The 21,971-nt window shown below is 42.8% G+C and overlaps 6 protein-coding genes across 6 annotated transcripts; 3 read left to right on the top strand and 3 right to left on the bottom strand.

The window, feature by feature from the left end:
- Nucleotides 1-7,613: 7,613 nt before the first annotated feature.
- Nucleotides 7,614-7,983, bottom strand: INS49_012752 (uncharacterized protein; the record flags this gene model as incomplete). Its single annotated transcript, XM_043173454.1, has 2 exons — nt 7,614-7,922; nt 7,978-7,983. 2 exons carry the CDS (start codon nt 7,981-7,983, stop codon nt 7,614-7,616), a joined length of 315 nt encoding a protein of 104 aa, XP_043022751.1.
- Nucleotides 7,984-9,643: 1,660 nt separating this feature from the next.
- On the bottom strand, nt 9,644-10,358 carry INS49_012751 (uncharacterized protein; the record flags this gene model as incomplete). Its single annotated transcript, XM_043173453.1, has 3 exons — nt 9,644-9,694; nt 9,763-10,121; nt 10,220-10,358. 3 exons carry the CDS (start codon nt 10,356-10,358, stop codon nt 9,644-9,646), a joined length of 549 nt encoding a protein of 182 aa, XP_043022750.1.
- Nucleotides 10,359-11,431: 1,073 nt separating this feature from the next.
- INS49_012750 (uncharacterized protein) lies at nt 11,432-14,551 on the top strand (the record flags this gene model as incomplete). Its single annotated transcript, XM_043173452.1, has 4 exons — nt 11,432-11,500; nt 11,819-11,831; nt 12,281-12,809; nt 12,883-14,551. 4 exons carry the CDS (start codon nt 11,432-11,434, stop codon nt 14,549-14,551), a joined length of 2,280 nt encoding a protein of 759 aa, XP_043022749.1.
- Nucleotides 14,552-15,284: 733 nt separating this feature from the next.
- INS49_012749 (uncharacterized protein) lies at nt 15,285-16,711 on the top strand (the record flags this gene model as incomplete). The annotated part of the gene is made up of 3 exons (XM_043173451.1): nt 15,285-15,393; nt 15,461-15,895; nt 15,996-16,711. 3 exons carry the CDS (start codon nt 15,285-15,287, stop codon nt 16,709-16,711), a joined length of 1,260 nt encoding a protein of 419 aa, XP_043022748.1.
- A 1,171-nt stretch (nt 16,712-17,882) lies between these two features.
- Nucleotides 17,883-19,843, top strand: INS49_012748 (uncharacterized protein; the record flags this gene model as incomplete). The annotated part of the gene is made up of 11 exons (XM_043173450.1): nt 17,883-18,036; nt 18,094-18,147; nt 18,221-18,363; nt 18,482-18,511; nt 18,575-18,647; nt 18,718-18,782; nt 18,893-18,955; nt 19,028-19,064; nt 19,120-19,267; nt 19,328-19,398; nt 19,467-19,843. The coding sequence occupies 11 exons, from the start codon at nt 17,883-17,885 to the stop codon at nt 19,841-19,843; spliced, it is 1,215 nt and encodes a 404-aa protein (XP_043022747.1).
- Nucleotides 19,844-20,247: 404 nt separating this feature from the next.
- INS49_012747 (uncharacterized protein) lies at nt 20,248-21,626 on the bottom strand (the record flags this gene model as incomplete). Its single annotated transcript, XM_043173449.1, has 3 exons — nt 20,248-20,609; nt 20,668-20,906; nt 20,965-21,626. 3 exons carry the CDS (start codon nt 21,624-21,626, stop codon nt 20,248-20,250), a joined length of 1,263 nt encoding a protein of 420 aa, XP_043022746.1.
- Nucleotides 21,627-21,971: the final 345 nt, after the last annotated feature.

Genomic DNA, 21,971 nt, shown 5'->3' with positions numbered 1-21,971 from the left:
CATAGCCCCTTTCTTTAGGGCTCCCTTCTTATATATAGTGGTATAACTACCCCTAAGGCTTATTTGCAATATTGCCTTTTAAGCCAGGGATCTTCTTTATAAAAGGGGTGCTTATATTTATTTGCGGTAGATATAACTTAAACCCTTAACCCTAAAGCTTGGATTATTTATTATGGGCTGGCCTTAAAGGGGCTGCAGGCTGGCTAGCGCCTTTTTCTATAAGCTGCAAAGCAGCAATCATTTGCGTTAAAAGGTATGTAATAATTTAAGCTCCCTTGAATTATCTAGCCACACTATATAAGGCTTGGGCAATAGCCTAAGCCCATTATAAATAATAATAAAAGGTAATAATAATAATAAGGTTAACTTTAAAATAATAATTATTAATAATATTAATAATTATAAGGTTATTTTTATATATAATAAGGTATTAAAAAGATCTTAATTAAAGTATAAAAGGTTAAAGTTTATATTAAGAGTTTAAGTTTAAAAGGTATAAGGTTTTATAGCTAGCAGTAGTAAGATTAAAAGGAAAAGGTATTAGCAATAAATTGTTTTTTTCTTAATAAAAAGGGGTTACTTTAAGTTTCTTAATTAATTTATTTATTTATATATAAAGCTTATTATTATTAATAAGCTTTTATAATATAATGTTTAAAGTTAATTTTATTATTATATTAATAAGGTTATTTTTCTTATTTATTTATTTTATTTTAATAATCTTTTTTATTTTATATAACTTTTATAATAATATAATATTAATTATAAGGCGCTTTTTCTTTATTATTTTTAGCTTTATAAAATATTTATATAAGTTATATAAATTTATATAAATAATTAAAGATATATTTAATAATAAAAGTTATTTTATAGCTATTTTAATTATTATAATTAGGGAAATTTTAATATTTACTTTATTTATTATATTATAAATTTTATTTATTAATATGCTTTAAGTAATATATTTATACTTTATTAATAGTTAATAAAGAATATTGCTTATTATTATAAATTCCTTGGTTTTTTTATAAGTTTTATTTATAAAGATAATAATATATTTAAGTTAAAATATTAAGTTTTAGTTATTTATAAATAATTTATTTGCGAATATAAAAAGTTTTGCTATTTTAAGATTAAGGGGTATATATTTAATTCTTTATATAGCATTATTTATTTATTATAATAATTATATGTTTAGGCTTTTATAATTTTTTATTTTTAAATTTTATATTTATATAGTTATTAAAAGATTATATAAAGCTTTTAGTTAATAAATTAAAGTTATATATATTTTATAGGCTTTTTATTTAAAGTATTTTTAGGGAGCATTTTTAATTATTATATTAATAAAAGTAAGTTTATTAGCTTATTTCTTTTATTAAGTAGTAATTAAGTTAATAATATTTATAGTTATATAAGCCTTGTTATAATTTATTAAGTTTTTAAGCATTAGCTTTTATTTTAGTTTTTCTTATAATTTTATAGCTTTTATCTTAATTTCTTTTTTATTTTGGAATTTTAATATAAATAGAATTAATATATTATTTATTTATATGCTTATTATTTTAAAGAGTTATGCAGGCTTTATAATTATTAAGCAAGGATTATATATAAAGCAGTTTATCTTAAGCTTTTATTAATAATATCTTTAATATATATTAAATTAATAAATGCTAAATTTTATTATATTATATAAAGGTTAAATAATATAAATAATTATGCTTAAAGGGTATTTATTTTTTAATTTCTTTAATAGCTTTATAAGAATTATTTTATATAATTTTAACTTTGCTTAAGAGTAAGCTTAAGTAATATCTTAAAGTATAAGAATTATGCTTTTTTTTTAAATTAATAAGGGGGTAAATATAAGGATTATTTATTAACTTATTCTTTAAATAGTTAGGCTTTGCATTAAGATTAATTCCTTTTTATTATTATTATAACCTTAAATAATAAATTAAGATTTTTTATATAGTTTTATAATTTTACCTTTTACCTTTTATATTATATAGAATTTAAAAAGATAATGTTTATTATATTGTTTTGCTAATTATGTTTTAATTTAAAAAATACTTTTAATAATAAGGTTATTAATTTTTATTTTATTAAACTTTTTAAATAATAAGCTTAATATTATAATTATTTTATTTTAATTTAATTTAATTACTAAGTTATAGTTTTTATTTTCTTTCTTTAAAATATATGATATAATAATATAATCTTTTATTTTTAATAATAATAATTATATAATAAGTTGTATTTAAGGTTTTATGGTTAAGTTTTTTGCTTATAAGAGTTGCATTTCCTTATTATTATTTTAATAGTATGATTGGATAATTATTAATTTAAATATTGTGGCTTTATTTAATATATTTAAGGTTATATTATGGCTATTTATGGTAATAACCTTATATAAACTTTTTTATTCTTTTTTCTCTCTTTATATGTAAACTTTGCATTATAGTAAGTATTTTATGTTAAAGATAAGTTTAATCTTAATGTTTAATGTATTTTATACTTGCTTTTTAGCTATGGTTTTTTATAGTATTTTTATAGCTTTTAAAATAGCCTTTGCTTGCTTTTATATTAATAATAATAATGATAATTTATATAATATTTATGGGTAGGCGTTAAAAACTAAGAGCGTAGAAATTAATTTATTTAGTTTAGCAGTATTATTAATAGCTTTTATAGCTATTTATAAAATAGTATTATTATTTATATTATTATATAGTTTAATATATAGGATTTTATATATTTATTTAAGGGCTTAATAGTATTTTTTAACTTTCTTAATAAATTAATATGCTTTTATAAGGATTTATTTATATTTAAGTTTTATTATTTATGCCTTTAAATAGAATTTTAAAGATGCGAAGTTTATTTTTGCGTTATATTTAATGATATTTAGTAATTCTTAATATATATTAATTTAAAGTATTTATAATGTTTGCTATGTAATTTTTATAAATATAGATTTTAAGAATTTTACTTTTTAAAAAGCTATGGCTTAGTTTATAATATAAAGGATTAAGCGTTTGCTTAAATATATTATATTAACTAAGATTTTATAGTTAAATTTATGATTATTATATAATGTAAACTTAAAATGCTTAGGCGTAAGTTTATTTATTTAATAATGATAATATATTTTTTTAATTTTTATTATTGCTTATTTATTAATATTTAAATTATTAGCTTTTTTAAGCATTTGGCATAATTAATTTATTAATAGGTATTTAAAATAATAATAAAGTTTCCTTATTTTTATTTTTAAAAGGAAATATATAGCATTAATAATTTAATTTAAGAAAAACTATAAGTAACCTTATTTTTTAAGTATTAATATAATAATTATATTATTAAAGGAAACTATTTTATTTATAATATTATTATAATATACTTAAAGCTTATTTATATTTATTAAGTAAAGTAAGAATGGGGTTTATGCTTAAATAATATAGAAGTTAATATAATTAATTAAGGTAGAAACTTTTATTATATTAAGTAAATTAATAATTATTTTATTATTAAATTTAACTTTAGCTTTTTTTATAATAATTATATTAATTTAATACTTTAGGTTTTTTTATTATAATATAAGAAATTGCTTATATTTAGCTATAAATATTAATAATGCTTTTATATTTAATAAGATTTCTTAAAAATAAGTTTAGTTATATTTATTCTTTAAAATAAATTAATTAGCTGTGATAATTATTTTTATTTAAAAGATATTATCTTTTATAATTTAATGTATAAAGACTTTATTGGCTAGGAAATTAATATTTATATAATAAACCTTTTTATTAAGTTTTATCTTTATAATATAAGTATTATTATTATAATTATTATTTTAATCTTATTTATTTTTATATTTATAAAATTTATCTTTATTATTTATCTTATATTTTTTAAATTTGCTTAAAAAAGTATTAAAGTTATTATTATAATCTTTATATTTATATTATATTAAGTAGCTTTTTTTTTGCTAAATATTGCTTATTAATTAAATATTTAGTTAATTAATATTCCTTTTTTTTATAAATATAATATTTTTTCTTTTAGGGTTGTTTTCTTCCTTTTTTATAAGCATTATTACTTTAAGCTTTATAGCTAGTATTATAAGATTTTAATTACTTAAAGCTTAAATGGCTTAGGTTTAATTAATTAAATCTTTAATTTCCTTAAAATGCTTAAGATTATAATTATTATTCTTTCCTTAGCTTTTAGCTATTATATTTATGGTTAATGTAATATTAATTTAAGACTTTATTTATAATATAGATTATAATTATATAGTTAAGCTGTATTTTTATTGCGAATTTTAAATTTAAAAATAACTCTTTATATAATTAAGCTAGCTTAAAAAGAGTTATTTTTAGCTTAAAAACTTTTTTATAAGCTTTAATTATTATTATTTTTAAGTTATCCTTTTTAATATAATCTTAGCTTAATGTTTATTAATAAAGTTGTAGCTTATTAAGCATTAAATATAAAATTTTATATAGGTTTTTATTTAAGTTTTATGCTTTTATCTTTATAAATATTATTATTATTTAATTTATATAATAATGTTAATAATTAAGGTTTATATTAAAATATATTTTAATTTTAAGGTATGTTATTATAAATATATTAATTTAATTTATAAAATAAAGATAATAAGTCTTAGCTTAATCTTTAAGTATTTAAGGAAAAATTATATGGAATTAACTTAGCTAGATTTTAGTATAATAGTAAATATTAAAAAATATCTTTATTTTATTATTTAATAAATTATATAGGTTTTTAATATACTTATAAAAGTTATTAAAGGTTTTTATAAATTATATTAACTTTATTAAATTTAAGTATTTATTAGAAATATATTATAAGGAAAAAGTTTTATATAGGTTATACTTTTTATTTAATAAAGATATTTTTAAAATAGCTTAAGGTTATGCTAAGTATAATATATATTTTTAATATAAGCTTTATCTTTATTTTCTTATTAATAATAATAGGCCTTGCTAGCTATATTAGTTTTTAATAAATTGTATTATTAAGTTTAGGTTTTATAATTACGCATTTAAAGCTAATAGCGGTAATAAATATTATTTTAAGGATTATTTTTTTAGTAATTATTATTATTTAAAGCTTACTTATAATTCTTATAAGGGTTATGCTTATAATTATTATTTTTAAAGTTATATATAATATTTATTTATACTTAATTTTAAAGCTAATAAGGTATTATAAAACTTATTATTAATTTATTTTAATTTTTTCTTAGCTTAAGCTATAATAATTAATTATAATATTATAAGTTAATTATTGCATTTTATATAAATGCCTTATATTTAAAGAAAGACTTTTAAGTATTATTAATAAGGATTTAGCAATGCTTTAAATATTACTTATATTTATATTATATAATTTTTATAATAAATAATAAAAAGGTTGTTATTATAAAGGTTTTATTATATATAGCTTGCTAAAGTACTTGCTAAGTAAGTAATTAAGTATTTTATTAATGCTTTTTATATAATAATTATAAATTATAATTTTAAGTTAATATATTTATAATAGGTTAAGTTAATTAAAGTTTAAGTAAGCATTTTATTAATTATATACTTTTTAATAAAAATTAATAGCTTTTTAATATTATTAATTATGCTTATAGGTTTTTATAGTAAATATTATAAGAAATGAAATTAATAAAATAAAGAAATATTAATAAAATAAGTAATATTTAAAAATAAGTTAATAATAATAATTTAATAATAAGTAAGTTATAATTATTAAGAAGAAAAAGTTATTAATTTCTTTAAGCTTTAAAAGCTAAGGCTTTTTTTTATTATTAAGTTTTTTTATATTAGCTAAAAGTATAATATATAACTTACGCTTATTTATAATATAGTATTATGTTAGCTTTAATAATTATAATAATTATAAGCTTTATTTATTTAATAATTATAATAATTATAAGCTTTATTTATTAATAAAATGGAGCTTTATTAAGTTTTATTAAGTTTTAAAGAAAATTTAAAAATAAGTTTGTTTTTAATAAAGTTTTATATATAATAAATATATATTTCTTAAATAGTAATAAATATATATATAAATATTATAAGGAATGCTATTTAATTTATTTAATCTTTATAATATTTACTTAAAGAGTTTAATAATATAAAAAGGCTTAAAAAAGTAGTTATTGCTATATACCGCTTATTAATAAAAAGGATATAATTTTTAGGTTAGGGAAATTCTTATAAGGTTGCTTCTTTTACTTTATTAATTTATAATACTTATAATTATTAATTAATATTAATAGGTTTCTTATATATATAATAATTATATGGGAAGCAATTATATATTAATGTTATTCTGCCTAAGTTCTAAGAGGCTACGTGCCCTAAAGGGGATAACTAAAGTAGCCTCTAAGTGCGAGGGTCGTACTTGCCAACAGTCCCAGTGGTTGTTAAACCAGAGGAGGCTATCCCAGAGGATGTTGTTCCATATGACGTTTTCGCAGAGCAGAGGCGCATATTCGATCGATTTTCTTCAATTACACAAGACTAAATACCTTGTTGGACAACTTGAATTTCCATGTTAGCATGGAATTGCACGGGGTTGTACATAGTCACAGTATTAAGCCCGCATGTAATTGAATTGTGTCTAGCACATGTTTAGCCTTTCATTCAATGAATCGCTGTTCGATGCTCTATTGTCGCTTGTGCCCATGTAATTAAGATACACTCCGACAGTGTCAGATCACACACCCATGGCTTAAAGTGCGCAGTTACAAGTCTGGCCTCAATATTCCCTCCTGAAACAAATGACAATGTCTCGCGCCAAAGACCGCTTATGCTGTGCGTGAAGCAAAAACGGGAAAGTCCTTGGTGCCTGTGGTAGGTGCATTCAGATCATGAGAAACCCAAACCCACCAGCGAATATCATGGCCATGGCGGCAGCCGGCATTGAGAGCCCAGCGCCGGCCTTTGTAACGGTCCCTGGTGCCCCGACAGTTTCGTTTGAATGGTGATGCGGGCAGGGGTGCTCTCCAGCAGGGCAATGGTGACTAGGCGTCGGCGGGACCTCAGGAGCGGTCTTCACATGCGTAGATGGTTGCACTGGAGAGCCAGAAGGTTGAGCCTCGGTATTCGGGGACGCCGCAGGTGGCCGTCCAACGGCCGGTATGAAAGGACGCGATGGCGGCATGGGGGCAGGTATCGGTGGAGGCCCAGGATATGCCGCAGGTGGTGCTGGTTGCTGATTCGGTGCTGGTTGCTGCTTCGGTGCTGGCCGCTGTTTGGGAGGTGGCTGTTGTTCAGGAGGTTCCGGAACTGGTGCTGGAGCCAGCTTCTTCCTCCTCTGACACGAATGCCCTTCCGGGCAGATACGCGATGACTTCTTCGAGTGCGGCTTGTCGCACTCAGTCCAGCACCCTCGACCACCAACACAGTGATTGGCACAGCCAGGGGGAGCCGGCCAGGGGACGTTGGCTTCGCGGACGGCTAGCTTATTCCCGATGTAGTCGTCATCAGGCTGACATTCAAAATCCCGCTGGGCACGTTGCCTCCGGCCCAAACACGCTTATTGTGTATGTGGGTTTGTAATGCTTTTTCTTGTCACCCGGCAGATATGGACGCAGTCCCGTGGGGCTTCCGCGGGGGGTCCCACGGTGTCGGGCCCGGCTTCTTGCTCGTGTTGAGAACAATGGACGGGTAAGGCCGAACAGGTCTGTGTGGAGGATCCCATGTCGTAGGGCCGGGCTTCTTGCACGTAGTGTGTGTCTTGTGATCGATGACAGTGGCCGTGCATCCGCCGTGCTGGATGGTGGTTACCGTGCTCAACCTATCTTTGGTGACTGTGCGCGTCTTGCCATCGTAATCCACAACCGTTGTTGGCACCGGAACCAGGACAAGCCTGGTGATGGTCTGCCAGCGGGTCTCCTTGTGGCAACATGAGGGGTCGTGATGATCGCCATGGCACACGCATGGTGTCGCACTCGGGCTGACATCAACGACGGAAAAGGTCGCGGCGAATGGCTGGGAGACCGAGATGATCGTGGCAGGCGGACTTGAAGAAAAGTTGTGTGCCGCAGAGAATCCGGGGTGAGAGTGGCTCACAACGGATGGGCGAGAAGAGAGATTGTGGGTCGTTGGCGGGCTTGGGAGCGTGTAGTACACGATACGACGAGGGGAAGAAGAATTCTGTACCGGAGAAGGGATGGAGACAGAGTGGTCTACAACAGATTGGTGGGGAGAGGGACTGCGTGTTGTGGGCGGGCTGGGTAGCGTGTGGTACACGATACGTCTATGAGAAGACGACCGGTGTGTTGTTGGAAGGCTGGATACTGAGATTGCCGTACCGGGTGGATGTGTAGAGAGATTGTGCGCCGTTGGCAGGTTGGAGAGAGTGTGGCCTTCGACCGGTTGATGGGAAGATGAAGGACTCGGTGCCGAAGGGACACTGGGGAGCGAGATGGTCTCAAGTGGTGGAAGGGAGGAGGAACTATGCGTCGTGAGACTAGAGGCCCTCAAGGGTGAAGGCCATGTCGCCTGGCCCAGAGTAGCGAGAGCAGCAACGGGGAGAATAGTGGATGACTTCATGTTGGCTAGCAATTGCAAGTAGAAGCGAGTGGATAAAGCGAGTGGATAGAGTGTATCTTGGTATCAAAATCATTAATGACAACTGGTATGATGGGCGATATTCAGCGAGAGCGATGAATGAAGAAGAGAAGAATCCTGAATCTCCTCAACTGGGACGGCAAGACTCAATTTCTTTGTTGACCAAGGGAGCTAGGTGCGAGCGTATGGGACGGTCCTGCCATTTCTGCTGTGAGGTTTGCCCCCAGACGGAAGCCATGACCAGATCAAGCTCAAGCATGTCCCATTTGTCGCTCCAGGCCTATGCAACGCATGATCAAGAGAGAACAAACCTATGGAGATCGCGGATCCTTTCAAGACTGACCACATATGGGGCTCCAGAAAATCCGTATATGGGACATGCTCCTTGTGAAGACACTTCAACTCACAAGCAACTTGTTGTTTGGGTGTGTTCAAGCGCCAGGATGACCTGTCTGCGACCAATTGAGAATCCTGACAGGCGCTCCTCCCTCCCGAGTCCTTTGCCTCCCAGGCAGGGAGCAAGGCACATCCAAAGGGAGCGCCTCTGAGGAGTTGCAAATGGTGGGAGATGGGCGTCATATTCGATGTCATATATTCAAGCTACTAGGTATGAAAAGGTCTGGTCAGGGGCACTGTAGATTGGACGACCTACTCCGATAGAATGGCTTTCCGCTTGGATTGATTGAGAGCAAGTACTCTAGGGGACACTCAGGCGATGGGACCGGACAGATGTGTGGGATACTTCCCGTCGTCCCAACAAACAACCAATTCAGTTCTCTCAAGCCTCGACACCTCTGAGTCGGATCTCGAGACAGTTCTGTAGGCCAAAGGCCTTGTGCGAAAAAATTTGCCTTGCAATTTATGCTCGGTTTCCTGTAAACATCAGTTCTTTTGTGCAAGACCGGCGTATTTCACTTTTGAGGTCCCATAGACCCGTCGCTTCACGTTTGCCCTCTACCTCAACTCCACCCAACTCCAATCTGCAAGTGCTGCAAAGCCAAACGCCTGATTTCCATAACACAAGAACCCTACGCCTCCTCGGGCACACCTGAAAAGAGCCCAAATCGCATTCGGTGACTCTGCGTCGCGCGTGTCAGCTTACACAGCACAAGAAAGTTATCAACTCCAGGCTGAAGGGGGAACATACAAATGGTAGTTTGGGAATGACGACCGCAAGGACTGCGAGAAAGTTGATGGTGAAGTATGCCAGATCATAATGCGTGTAGTGCGTGCTGAGGAGGAACAGCACGATCGGGACGCTGAGCAAGAACTTCTTGGCGGGTGTGTATTGGGCTCCGTCGTCGATTTGCTCCCACATGTTCAAATTGTCGTATGCCCCGGCGTTAAATTCAAAAGGCACTCCTCGAACGTAGTGGAACATAAGGTACGATCCAGCCATGTACGAGATGTTCGTCAGAGTCCACGATGTCTCCTGCGACACGCCTGGCATGATATCGTAGAAGATCTTGAGACACATGATGAGGATGAGGTGGATTGTCCATGCCCCTGTTCGGATGTGAAAAGCAAGCCAGTGTCAGCCTTCATGTCCACCAATGCCTGGGGATCACCCGCCATCTTCTGTATTCGGCACAGCACCCACTCACCTTTGGCGTTGACCCAGTTCGCGTTTCCGTTGGGGAGTGCCGCGCGGTCACTGAGCTGCTCAACAGTCTCAGGGGGCTCGTGGTAGACTTGGAGGATGCTACTAGACCTTCTCCTACGGGCCGTGTTCGTTTCCGCCATTTTGTACACACTCCCCCGACGCGGCGGATTGGTCCCCGTGTCGTAGGAGACGGTCCGCTGCAGGAGGATTGGGGAAGACAGCTTGCCGGTGTTGTCGGGAATTGTGGGAAATTGCTGAGTTGTCCGGCCGAAAGGTCGGACGTACAATTTGGGCAGCGCGAGCAGTTCGTATGGGACGTGGAGATCGAGCGGAGCGTGGATGGGTTCGCGGTGGTCGGCCGAAAGGGCTGTGGCTACCGCACGGGTCGAGCTGGGCGTCTTTGTATGAAGCTTCGGCTCGGGGTGGGTTTCCGGCGATGGGGCACAAGAACCAATTGGTTGTCGGGACTGCGAAATGATACCGATTTAAGAAAGATGGCTAGTGAGTAGAAGCCGAGGTCAGCGAATTGCCGTCCTGTTCCAGAGGCAAGCGAGCTGAACGGAAAGAACGGCTGCTGTCTCGAAGTGCTGAAGCAGACAGTCTTGCTTGGGAGTACCAAAGTCCAGCTGGACTGCGGGCTATTGGCTGCTCTGTTACCCGAGGCACAGCTCTCGTAGTGCGCGTCAGGGCCTGTGTTGTGTGGGAGCCGGGTTACAGAGCACAGCCAAAGACCCAGATGTCCCGTCGATGGATCGTGGCCGAGACGCCTCGTGACACCCAGAGCGACCTGCGGCACAGCAGGCAATGGAAGGCGGGGGAGAGGGGAGGGGGAGGAGGAGGAGGAGGAGCACCTACACAATAGCGATGGACGAGAAGAGAAATTAGAAACCAGCCACGGTGATGGCAAGCAGCAGCGATCAGAGTGCTCGGTGGTGGTGAAGGTATGTACTGGTTTGGCTTGATCTGTCCCTTGTGACGAGAGAAGGCAGAGCCGGCGGTGGGAGAGCGGGCGAATGGACGGATGGGTTGATGATAGAATATGTCCAATCTTGGAGAAATCCAGGGCAAAAGAAAAGGGTCCCTGTTGGAGTTGTCAGTTGTCTAGACCTGCCTTGTCCAGGTTGTGCTGTGCTGTTGCTTGTCGGTCGGTCGGCCTGGGCAATCTGGTTCTAGTTCGGGCCAGTCCAAATCCAGGCTCGCCCCAGTCTGCCAAATGACGGGGCCAGCACTGAGCAGCGCAGGGCCCGACACGGTGGTTGTCGCCTCCTTTTTTGCGGAGCCGGTTTACAATTGATGTTACGCTGCAGGTTTGGCGGTACTTTTACGCCACCACTGAAAGTGGTACACGGCCAGGTATCTGCGAACCCGCCCACTAATAACCCTGACGCGACGGCCATGCTGGAGCTTGAGCTCACTCACCTGCACCAAGGCTTGCAAGCAAGGGAAACGAAACGGATCTCGGCAGGCACGCACACGCGCGCGCACGCACACACACACACACCACTTGCCGGTACTCTCTTCGATGGCAGAATTTTGATCTTGCTGCCCTGGCATTTCAGGTACGGCCGCTCAAAACAGACGACATAACTAACACCTGCAGCAAAGGGACCCAGGTACGGTGCACTCGAAATTCTCGACGCCAGAAAACCACGGGCCACCGGGAGACGCGACTCGTAAAGAGACACGTACCTGAAGAATTGGGTCGACTTTACGGTCAAAAGTCGTACGTACCGCATCGCATCGCCTTACTGTCAGGGCAGTCATCGCCACACCCTTGCGCGCCCGAGCCACTCTGAGCTCAAGTCACCTTTCGACGTCAGCCCATCCGGGCCATACCTCACTCCTGTCATCCCCATCCGCCAAGCACGGCGAAGTCCAAGCCACAACTCACTGGCGTTCACTGGCAATCAACAGCAGAGGGATCGTAGCTCATCCCAAACGTGGGGTGCCCCGCAACAAGGAAGGAAGTTGATAGTCAGGCACCCGACTCAGATGAGGGTTCATCGGGGCATGACATCTTGCCTCCAACCGGTCTAAAGTCGACCATTGTGGATCATGACAGACCAAGCCGCAGAAGGTCCTGCCGTCGAGGCGCCAGCTGTCGCCACCTCACCGTCGGCTGGCGCTGATGAGACAACTCACAAACGCCGGGCCGACGACAACGACGCTGCCTCTCCTCGCAAGAAGGCCAGGAACGACCAATCAGAGGGAGAGGCATCGGATGGCGTTGACGAAGGGGAGGTGAATTCTGACGCAGAGTCCAAGGCAAGCGCTTCAACAAAGCAGGCTGGCCAGACCTGGAACAGCGGCGTCACCACTCAGCTCCGCACCTCATTTGGAACTTCTTCCAAGTCGAATGCTGCTAAACCTCCACCTAAGCTTACACCTACTCTTGCGCAACAACGTCCTTCCTCTCCTGAACAGCTGACTCCAGAGATTCGCAAGGAGCTGGTTGCCGCTATCCAAGCGGGTGCGACCACCACTTTCCCGCCAGTCGAGGAGCATGAGCGCTCCTGGAAAATACCTGCATTCAAAGCCAACTTCAAGGGACAAACTTGGGACGGAATATTCAAATCGATGTTTGATCAGTGGTATGTCCCCCCGTTCTGTCTGTCGTTTACACTGTCTGTCTTGACGGGAGAGGTGTATTAACAAAGTGCGCAGGTCTGCAGATTTTGTCACTAAGAACCAAGGAAATATCGCTGAAGTTGGGCTCGACCCCTTGTTCTTGAAGAGCTTATATCTTCGAACGCTTGAGGAATCAGTGCCTGGCGCGAATCCAATGCTGGTCTCCTTCACTCAAGATCAACTAAACCGTACCTCTAAACGTAGCCCGCTGAGACAGGTTGCAAAAGGATGGACAGATCGGAAACGCGCGAAGCGAGAGGCCAAAGAACGGGCTAAGGAAAAAATCGAGCAAGAAAGCAAACAACCACCAGAGCAGCCGCCGACGAGACAAACGAGAAGTTCTGCCAGGATGAAGGAGACTATAGAGAGTGACGCAGGCAAATCGACGAGCTCTGCTGATCGGAAGTCTTCTGCAGCATCCTCCGTACCTTCCTTTCCCGATCTTCCGCTGGCTCCACCCTCAGAGCTTGCTGCTTCTCAACAGTCTCCCGCGGTCGCTGGAGAGGATGTCCCAATGGACGAGGACGACGGCGACGATGAAAATGACAAGGATTGGAAGCCCAGTAACATGAATTCAGCTCAAACGAAGACTGGGAGTGAGACATCCCCTTCTTTCCCAACGGAAGCCGCACTTGAGCAGCGTCATCGCTATTTTCCAGGTGTTCCAGATGATGCTGTCTTCTGCCTCACTTGTGCCACCTACGGTCACAACACACCAGATTGTCCAGAGACAACCTGCAAGTTCTGCCAGCAAGACCACTTCTCTTACTCGTGTCCATCTCGACAGAGATGTGCAAAATGCAAGCAGCTTGGTCACACCAAAGCCACATGCAAGGAGAAACTTGCAATGGTTGCAGGCGAAGGCTTCATGGAGTGTGCCTTTTGCCAAGCCCAAGACCACCAGGAGGAGCAATGTCCCGAGATTTGGGAAACCTATCGACCACAGGTAGGCCAAATCAAGCAGGTCAGGTCCGTTCCCACCTTTTGCTACTGTTGTGGGGCAGAAGGCCACTTCGGCACGGACTGCGGTCTTGCCGATCCCAAGGTGCCTCCCAGCGCGACGTGGAGCAACGCAGGAGCATCTCTGTACGTCGACCCTACGAGCTCAGAGGAAGCCATCGCGTTCCAAAACCCCATGCCGGCAGCCCAGGCGATCTCGGCGCCCATCATTCCGGGTCGGAGTATCAAGCCACAATCGCATATCATATTCGAGGACAGCGGCGATGAGGATAATGGCAGCCAAGGATTTCTCAGAGCACCTGCTACCGGACCGCGACGCCCAGGTCAGATTCAGATAACATCGAACATCAACTTTGGGGGCTCGGCCGGTCCTTCGGCTCAGAATGGCGGCGGTGGCCAGCAGGACTCAACGAATTCGAAGCAGCGGCGGAAGCAACGCGGGCAGAACGCGCCAGCTTCTCTGCCTCCCAAGCCCCAGGTCGCACCGTCCGCTCCTGCTACTGCACCGCAGGCTTCTAGGAAGGGCAAGAAGAACAACAAGAAGAGCGGAAAGACCTCTCAGCAGCAGCAACAGCAGCAGCAGCAGCCACCGCTGCCGCCTGGGCCACCGCCTGGAGGCCGCAACGGCTGGCGGCCCCCGGAGTTTCAGGCACGAGGTGGTAACAGCACAAGGGGACGAGGGGGCTTCAGCAGCCTGAGTAGAGGCGGTGGCGGTGGCGGTCGTCGTGGCGGCGGACGGAACTGAATGGGTCCCAGCAAAGGGCAGTGTGCACAAGCGGTGTAGGAACGTGGACCAAGTGTGTTCATATTTATAAACACCAAGCAGACGTCAGGAGCATTCCATTTCAGGGATGCCTACCTGTCCATGAGTGCTCCTGTGATGACGCGACGTCCAGTGATAATGGACGAGAAGTTCAGGGCACAAGGTCCATCCCGAAGAAGTTAAATTGATTAGAAGTGCCTTGCCGTGACTGTTCGTCGGCTTCATGCATTTCTCTTGGACGACGTGCATTCGTTCTGATGGAGGGAGTTGGTCCAACATTCCTGGGCCTGAATCTGACCAGACATGCGCTCGCCTGACTTCTTGAAGGGAGTGTGTGCGAGAGATAGACAATTGATCCTGCCCAGCCGTGGGACAGAAACAAGACACGATGCCTCCAAGCTACGCTGTACGGTATCCAAAGCAATCCAAGTGCTGCAAAACTGAAACTAGTTGTTTCAATCGTGATTTAGCTTTTCAGTAGACTTACATGTGCCTTTCTTTCATCACCAGGACGGAGGATGGTAGACGCTGCGGCTGAGGCTGACGGGCTACCATCCACCAATTACTGTACCCCACAAGCGTGGGCCTCCCCCGCGGTCTTGAGCTTAACTCGACGACGTCCCTGAATAATGCCTCCGTGCCGGTCGAGATTGGAACGGGAAGACCCCCCGCCACGGCGCAAATCCTGTCATAGCTGTGTGAAAGCAAAGCGGAGATGCGACCAGAGGCAGCCAACTTGCATGCGATGCTCTCAGAGGAGGATTGTCTGTTGTTACCCATCCCGGCCAGCCAGGTCCGAGGCGGCCCCAACCGACCCATCGCCCGTGACACTGACGGCCCCTGGATCGGACTTCCTTCTGGATTGCGCTGATGTAGACGAAACAATTTTAGATTTCCTTGTTCCGTCATGTCATGCCGAACCCGTCAACCATCCATGGAGCAGCCGGAAGTCGCCAAGTCTACACGACCCAGAACTGCCTTGGACCCCAGGCTTTGATCGGTCTACCGAAGTTGCCGACGCCACAAGCATAGGACTGGCTGTAGATGAGCGCGATATCCTTGGAGATGGAAATTTGGACACAGAGGGTCTCTTTGGCTTCACAGATAGCGCGCTGAAGGGCAAGGACATCGCAGCGAGGCCGCCAATGGGGGTCCCTGCTGCCCCGAGACGGCTCGACCTGGCAGATCTTCACGCCGCTCTGGAATCCAACTTTTCGTACGCTATGGACAGGATAAGAGCAGCGCCTTCGAATATGCTGCTGGAGAATCAAACTCCATGGTGTCACCCGCTGTTGTTTAGGGAAACTATGCCTCGGGTGATGCAGGGTAAGTATCACTAGTATTCGCACTGTTGTCTCCGTGTGTCATTGCAAAACGAAGAGCTTCGGGCTATTTATATGGATGATGTGGCTAATTCGACCCTCAGAAGCCGTCTCCGCGTGCGCACTGCACGCATCCATGAACGCAGTCAACTCACGCGTTATCATCCGCTGCATAGAAACCAAGGTGGACGACCTAATAGGCTCCGCGCCACAACCAGAGGCCCTAGATGCCCTGGCACGCACCCAAGCCCTGCTGCTCTACCAGACCATCCGCTTCTTCGACGGCGACGTGCTGGCCCGGTCATCAGCCGACGCTACCTTCTGCGAGCTGGAGTCCTCGATTCACGCCCTCCACGAGCACGTATCATGGGATATCGCCAGCTCACCGGACATGTGGCTTACAACCTCCTCGTGTCATGTAAATAATCCTAGCCTGTCCCTGCCACAGCCCTCGCGGGAGTTCTGGAAGGCGTGGGTATATCAGGAGTCCGCGCGGCGGACGTTCCTCGTAGCCTCGTTCTTTGTGTACATCTGGAAGATGCTCACGGGCCAGCCGCTAGTCCAGCGCTGGGACGACGAAGAGCTCAGGCGCCAGTGCTGGACGTTGTCGGCGCACCTCTGGGGGGCAGGGAATTCGTTCGACTTCGCGGCTGCATGGCGTGATAGGAAGCACCTTGTCGTGCGCAGGGGTGCGATCCGGAGCACGATGATGAACGTTGAGGCGGGGGACGTGGAGGCATTTGGGAAGATGTTGATGACTGCTGCCTTGGGTGTTGATGAGACGGAGGATTGGTTGGCTTCGATGGGTGCAAAGCTGTGAGCGCGAGTGCCTATGTCACGATAGATCCACGGCTTGATGAAGTCAGGATAGAGGTTATCGCTTCAGTTGTCGGCGCTGCCAGCTCAGAGATGTCTCTCGGTACAGTCATTTGCCTCTTGTGTCACATATCCTGTCCGTTTATGTCGTCAAACACTATGTGAAGATTAGGTTAATTGGGTGTAGAGCTTGGATGGCGTGCTTATGGGTGTGAGTGCTTGAGAAAACCAAGTTGACCATGCGTCATCCTAACTGGGTTTCTCGGCTTTTGACCAGCACTCATAAGGTCACGCATGCTGTGGATATTACCCCTCATCTCGAACTTTTCACGCTGTGAACTTCTCCTTGAAGATCATCATCGGTCACGAACTCATTCCAATTGGTTGTAACCGTCTCGATGCAAACCTGTGTACTCCTCAGGATCCTTGGGAAAGGCTGAGCACGCGCAATCATAGAATCTCGTCCAGAAGGGCTAGATCCAACATGTCTAAGGCCAGCAAGCACTCGTCAGATGCCTTCCAACCATGAACTGAGTATACGGGAACACAATGTAGCCACAAGACAATGGATGAGTGAAGCTGCTGGTGCCCGTTCAGCCGTCCGAGTGAGGCTTTGTTTCACTATTTTGAGTTTATGCTGTCGACCTATGCGAGATACAATTTGCCCCGTCAACGCTCTCACAGACTAATACACGTGACTTGGACCCTGTGCCACCCGTTGCCATTCCCCGAGAATTAAACTTTCGGATAGACTTTGGCACGGATGGGAGCCTCCCCTCTCGTCCACTCAATGGTTGCATTTTGGCAGGCCCCTCATGTGCGCACGAGTCGCGAAAACCAACAGGCGGTGATGAGGCGATGGCCATGGAGCTCGTGGACAAGCTAATCTTCTTGGTCCTCGCAACTCTGGCCTCGGGGAAATGCCCGTCGAAACCGTGAGGAGCGCCCTGTGCTCCGGAGGGCTGTCCATCACTGCCTGATCGCCACACGCACCCGGCCAAAATCTGTCCCTCCCCGCAGGCTGCTTGCTTTCGAAACCTCATGACACTGACGAGGGACGTGTTAAGCTGAGGTGAATTTCGCCCGGCCCACCTATTCCCGCGGCATACCTTGGAATCGCAGTGTTCTTTTATTGCTCCTCCTGGCCCCTTACTCCGGAACTGGGCGGATCCGCGATGGTGCCACCCTTGATTGGAGGTCTTGCGTCGCGCGCGGACAGCGATATCAGCTCCGAGCCCGGCCGCGGCCGCGTCGAAGAGACTCTCCCCGGGAGCATCACGGGCGTGCTGACCTCGCTCGTGGCTACGAGCTTCGTGTTTCACTTCCTCGGTGGGTTTGACTGAATTATTGTGCGTCTGCAGAGGCTTTGGCTGAGACAGAATACAGTACAAAGGTATCGACAAGTATCGCAATGGCGCAAGCTTTCCTACATCGACTGGCGTGAGTACTGCCCTGCCTATATACGCAGGCGATCTACTGTATGAATTCTCCATTACTGATCATGCCACAATAGTAATACTAGCCCTCTTTGTTGATTCGTGGCTGTTTTTCGCCGGCTCCACCGTCCTTCAATTCGGTGGCTTCGACGTGAACGTTGACTCTCGCGCCTGTGCAGCCGGCTCGTACATGTGTGTTGTGGGCTACTTCATCAGCAAGGTAAATCAATACACACGATCTACGATGTTAACTGACTAACAATATTCCAAAGATAGTACGTTGTCTAAGACCCGAAAACCACGAGACAAGTGGGAAAGCAAAGACTGACCGGAACTAGCTAATTTACCTTCTTCTTGTCGAGCGGTTTGTAAGTCCAAACTGTTTTTTTTGCCTTCATATCACGAGTGCTCAACCAATCTAACTATCGTAGTACGTTATAAGAGATAAGGGGCGTGGCCGCCTCAAGTCCAAGCTCTACATTCTTAACCTCGTGGCTGTCTTACGTATGTACTAAAGTACCTGACCCAGGTCAGACATATTACATTCTTCACAGTTTCTGACACCAACTCCTAGTTTGCTATGTCGCTTGGCTCCCGATTTACATGGTCTTCCATATCAGCCATAACAATTCCGGCGTCGTAAGTGGCCTCTAGGAACTACTGTCTCCCCGAGGACAAGCCTTCACCTTGTTCCTGGGCTTTGCAAAAGCTTCCTTGGCACATAACCAGCTAACTCTGCGTCTTTGCAGTGTATCATTGGAGTACACCAGCGATTCCTTTCTACAGCGTTTGCATGTGACGTTGGCATTAATGTAAGTACACCCCATATTTTCGCTCTGCTCGGCAGAATACAATCAAATTAGGACTGACATTTGATCGCTTAGCTATGGCTCACATCATGGTTCCTGTACCCATTGATGAGTAGGTCTCAGACTTAGGTCTTAGTTACCCATTGCAACTAACACGAAAATACTAGAATTGAAACCAGAGGGCGCAAACAGATTGAAAGCCATAGTCTGCCCGAGACGAGCAAGCCAGGATGCAGACTCTAGTGTCGTGCGCCTATATAATCTTGCGCGGAGAACATTCCTCGGTTCTGTCATCACTTTGACGGCTACTTCTCTGTGAGTCAATAACCTATATAATGTCAAGCAATAAAGTAGCACTGTACCTAATATTCCTAGAAACCTGGGTGTTTCAATCGGGTACGATGGGCTAAGCGCCTGGCTGTGTCTTATGCTCTGCAGGATCGATGGTAAGTCAACCAGAAACTTGGACAGCAGCTCGAGAAACACATGTACAAAGCTGACAAATGGGGTGTAGTCTTTATCTGCGCCGCTGTCATCTACTGGATCACTCAAAAAGAACCTGCGCCGCCCAGTTATCAGGACAGGCCGTGGGGTGTGCCAAATTATCGTGGAACTGATTTCACGACTCTTGTGGGCAACTCGTCCATGCCAGGACCACGGCCAGCGAGGGCCTTCGACGGCGTTGGTGGGGATGCTCATCCGGGCAGTCTAGTACCGGGAAGCTTGCATCTGGGGAGATTCGGGAACTCAGGCGAAGACCTTCAAGAGTCGCACATGTCGGTCAAGTCAGCTCCAGAAAGCCAAGTTTGCGCGACGGGGAGTGATGAGACGTCTATAAGACAAGACCGAAGTGACGTTGAATGCGAAATCAGGCAACACGGAGGATTGTGATGGGACTTAATGGCACTGGTCGAGTCCGCTTTGAAAACGACTCCAAGTCCAAGTAATTTAGGGGAGCCAGTCTCCAACATTATTTTCATACATCATTTGAATAACACGAGAAACAAATGGCCTACTCGTGTAGGTCGTAGGCAAGGGCTCGGTGCATGCATGGGGCCTGACCAAGAATATGTGGGGAAGGAGTGTGACACACTTCTATTTTTTATCCGTGATCGAACTCAACAATCTCTGGTACCCGACTACGATATTGATTGTGGAAAGCGGGTATCATCAAGCACTGGAAACGAACGGACGGAAGCATTTTGGAAGATGTCAATTTAAGTGTTCTATCTGTGCTTTTATTTCCAAAAGAGAAAAATCAATCCGCTGTACTCCTGAAACAATCCCATCGCTACTTAAGCTGTCTGAAAGGCTGCTGGTCTCTGAGTGGCATTCACCGCCGCTTGCTGTCCCAGCGCCTGGCTCGTCATGGTCCGAAGCTCAGGCTGCCCGAGGAGCTTATAGCGGTCCTCAGCCTGCAGCCTCTGGGTGGTGATGCGGTCCGGGTAGTTCCGCATGAACATGTTGGTGAAGTGGGTTCCGTAGTGGATGCCCTCCTGAGGCTTCTGGCCGTTGTTGTAGCCCTCGAGGGGCTTCACCACGGCCTGGAAGCTGGGCTCGTGGAAGTAGGCGAAGGCGAAGCGGTCCCTTGTGTTGAGCCCGACTTTGTGAGGGGTCGAGGGTAGGAAAGAGTCGGTCATGTATTGCATCATGTCACCTGTAGATGTTAGAGACCAAAGTCATGTGCTTATATCTCGGTAGTCTGCGTTGCTTACCTGGGAATACGGTGAAGGTGTCAGCGACGGGAGGCACGTAGACCCACCCCTCGTCGTCTTCCTTCATACCGGCCGCACTCTTCTCCCAGTTCGCATAGCTTTCGCCCTGGTACGGGGGACGGATGAAGAGTCCCCCGACATCATCCTGAGCGGCAATGACCAGGAGACCGTAGTCGGTGTGACTGCCGATGCCACGGCCGGCCTTGCCTTTTCCATTTGTCTTGTTGGTGGGAGGGAATCTGAAATACTAATCAGCTGCCATCCAATGAGTAGCGATGGGGTTTCTTCATGACTTACCGTAGTATCCTCATGTGGTGCCATCCATCTTGCGTATACTGCAGGAGAGCCCCCTTGGGAACACCTAGGCCCAACTCTGTCAAGGCAAGGAGTTTCTCTCCAGAGTCGCCGAGGTAGTTCATGTAAGACTTCATGGGGTCTCGCATTTCTGCGTCAGGCCAAGGGCAGGGTCCATGGCATGGCCACTTCTTAGCGACCCTTGGCTCTGCCAGGTCGAGGTCCTTTGTGACAGTGAAGATCTCTGAATAGTCCGCGATGCCGTCTGTGATCTCCTCTCCCGAGGCGATGTATCCAGCGTAGCTCTGCGAGTCAATGCAGGCTGCCTTCTCGTTGTGGGGCTTTCCGAAGAACCTCTTGCTGGCTTGCTCCGCGTACTTGTAGATCTCCCGTTGACTACTGTTCATGGCGATCTGGAAGATGCCGTCGCGCTTCCAAGCCTTGACAAGTGCTTGACCCATCGCCTTGTCACTGGCTGACCCGGTGACACGATCGGGCAGTTTGAATGTCTCTAGACACCCCACCTTTGCCTTGTGCCCAGGAGGCATGGTGGCTCCGGCGTCCCGGATGTGGGTATTGTGGACTGTGGCCATAGCTCTTGTGGCAAGTGGCCGCCCATTACGGGTAGCCAGGTGCCTGGCGGCTTTTGCGAGGGCAAGAGGCATGATGTGAGGATAGGGAAAATTGAATGTGTGTCTTGGTGGATTTGTCCAAGTGTGAGGAATGATGATCACCTTCCCAAGTGACGGTCGACAAGAGCCGCCTTATATACATTTTCTCTTCCTCCATAGCGAGCAGCCCAAGCCAACATGCTCTGTTAGATGCTCGGAATTTATCACAAATCCGAGCATCGACACAACTGAGCATGCATCAGGACGATTCAAGAGGATGGCGCCTTGTCTTGGACGGTATCCCCGCCGTAAGAAGCATGGCAGCCGCCTTGGCGACTTGACCCATCGCTGAAAGGCTGACGATACTCGCGAGGCTCTGGTGTCCATTATCTATGGACT

This window comes from Diaporthe citri (assembly GCF_014595645.1).
Source record: "Diaporthe citri strain NFHF-8-4 chromosome Unknown scaffold_6, whole genome shotgun sequence".
In the NCBI taxonomy this organism is placed as follows: Eukaryota; Fungi; Ascomycota; class Sordariomycetes; order Diaporthales; family Diaporthaceae; genus Diaporthe; species Diaporthe citri.
The sequence above is the reverse complement of the archived record's forward strand: the minus strand, read 5'-3'. Positions and strand labels throughout refer to the sequence as shown.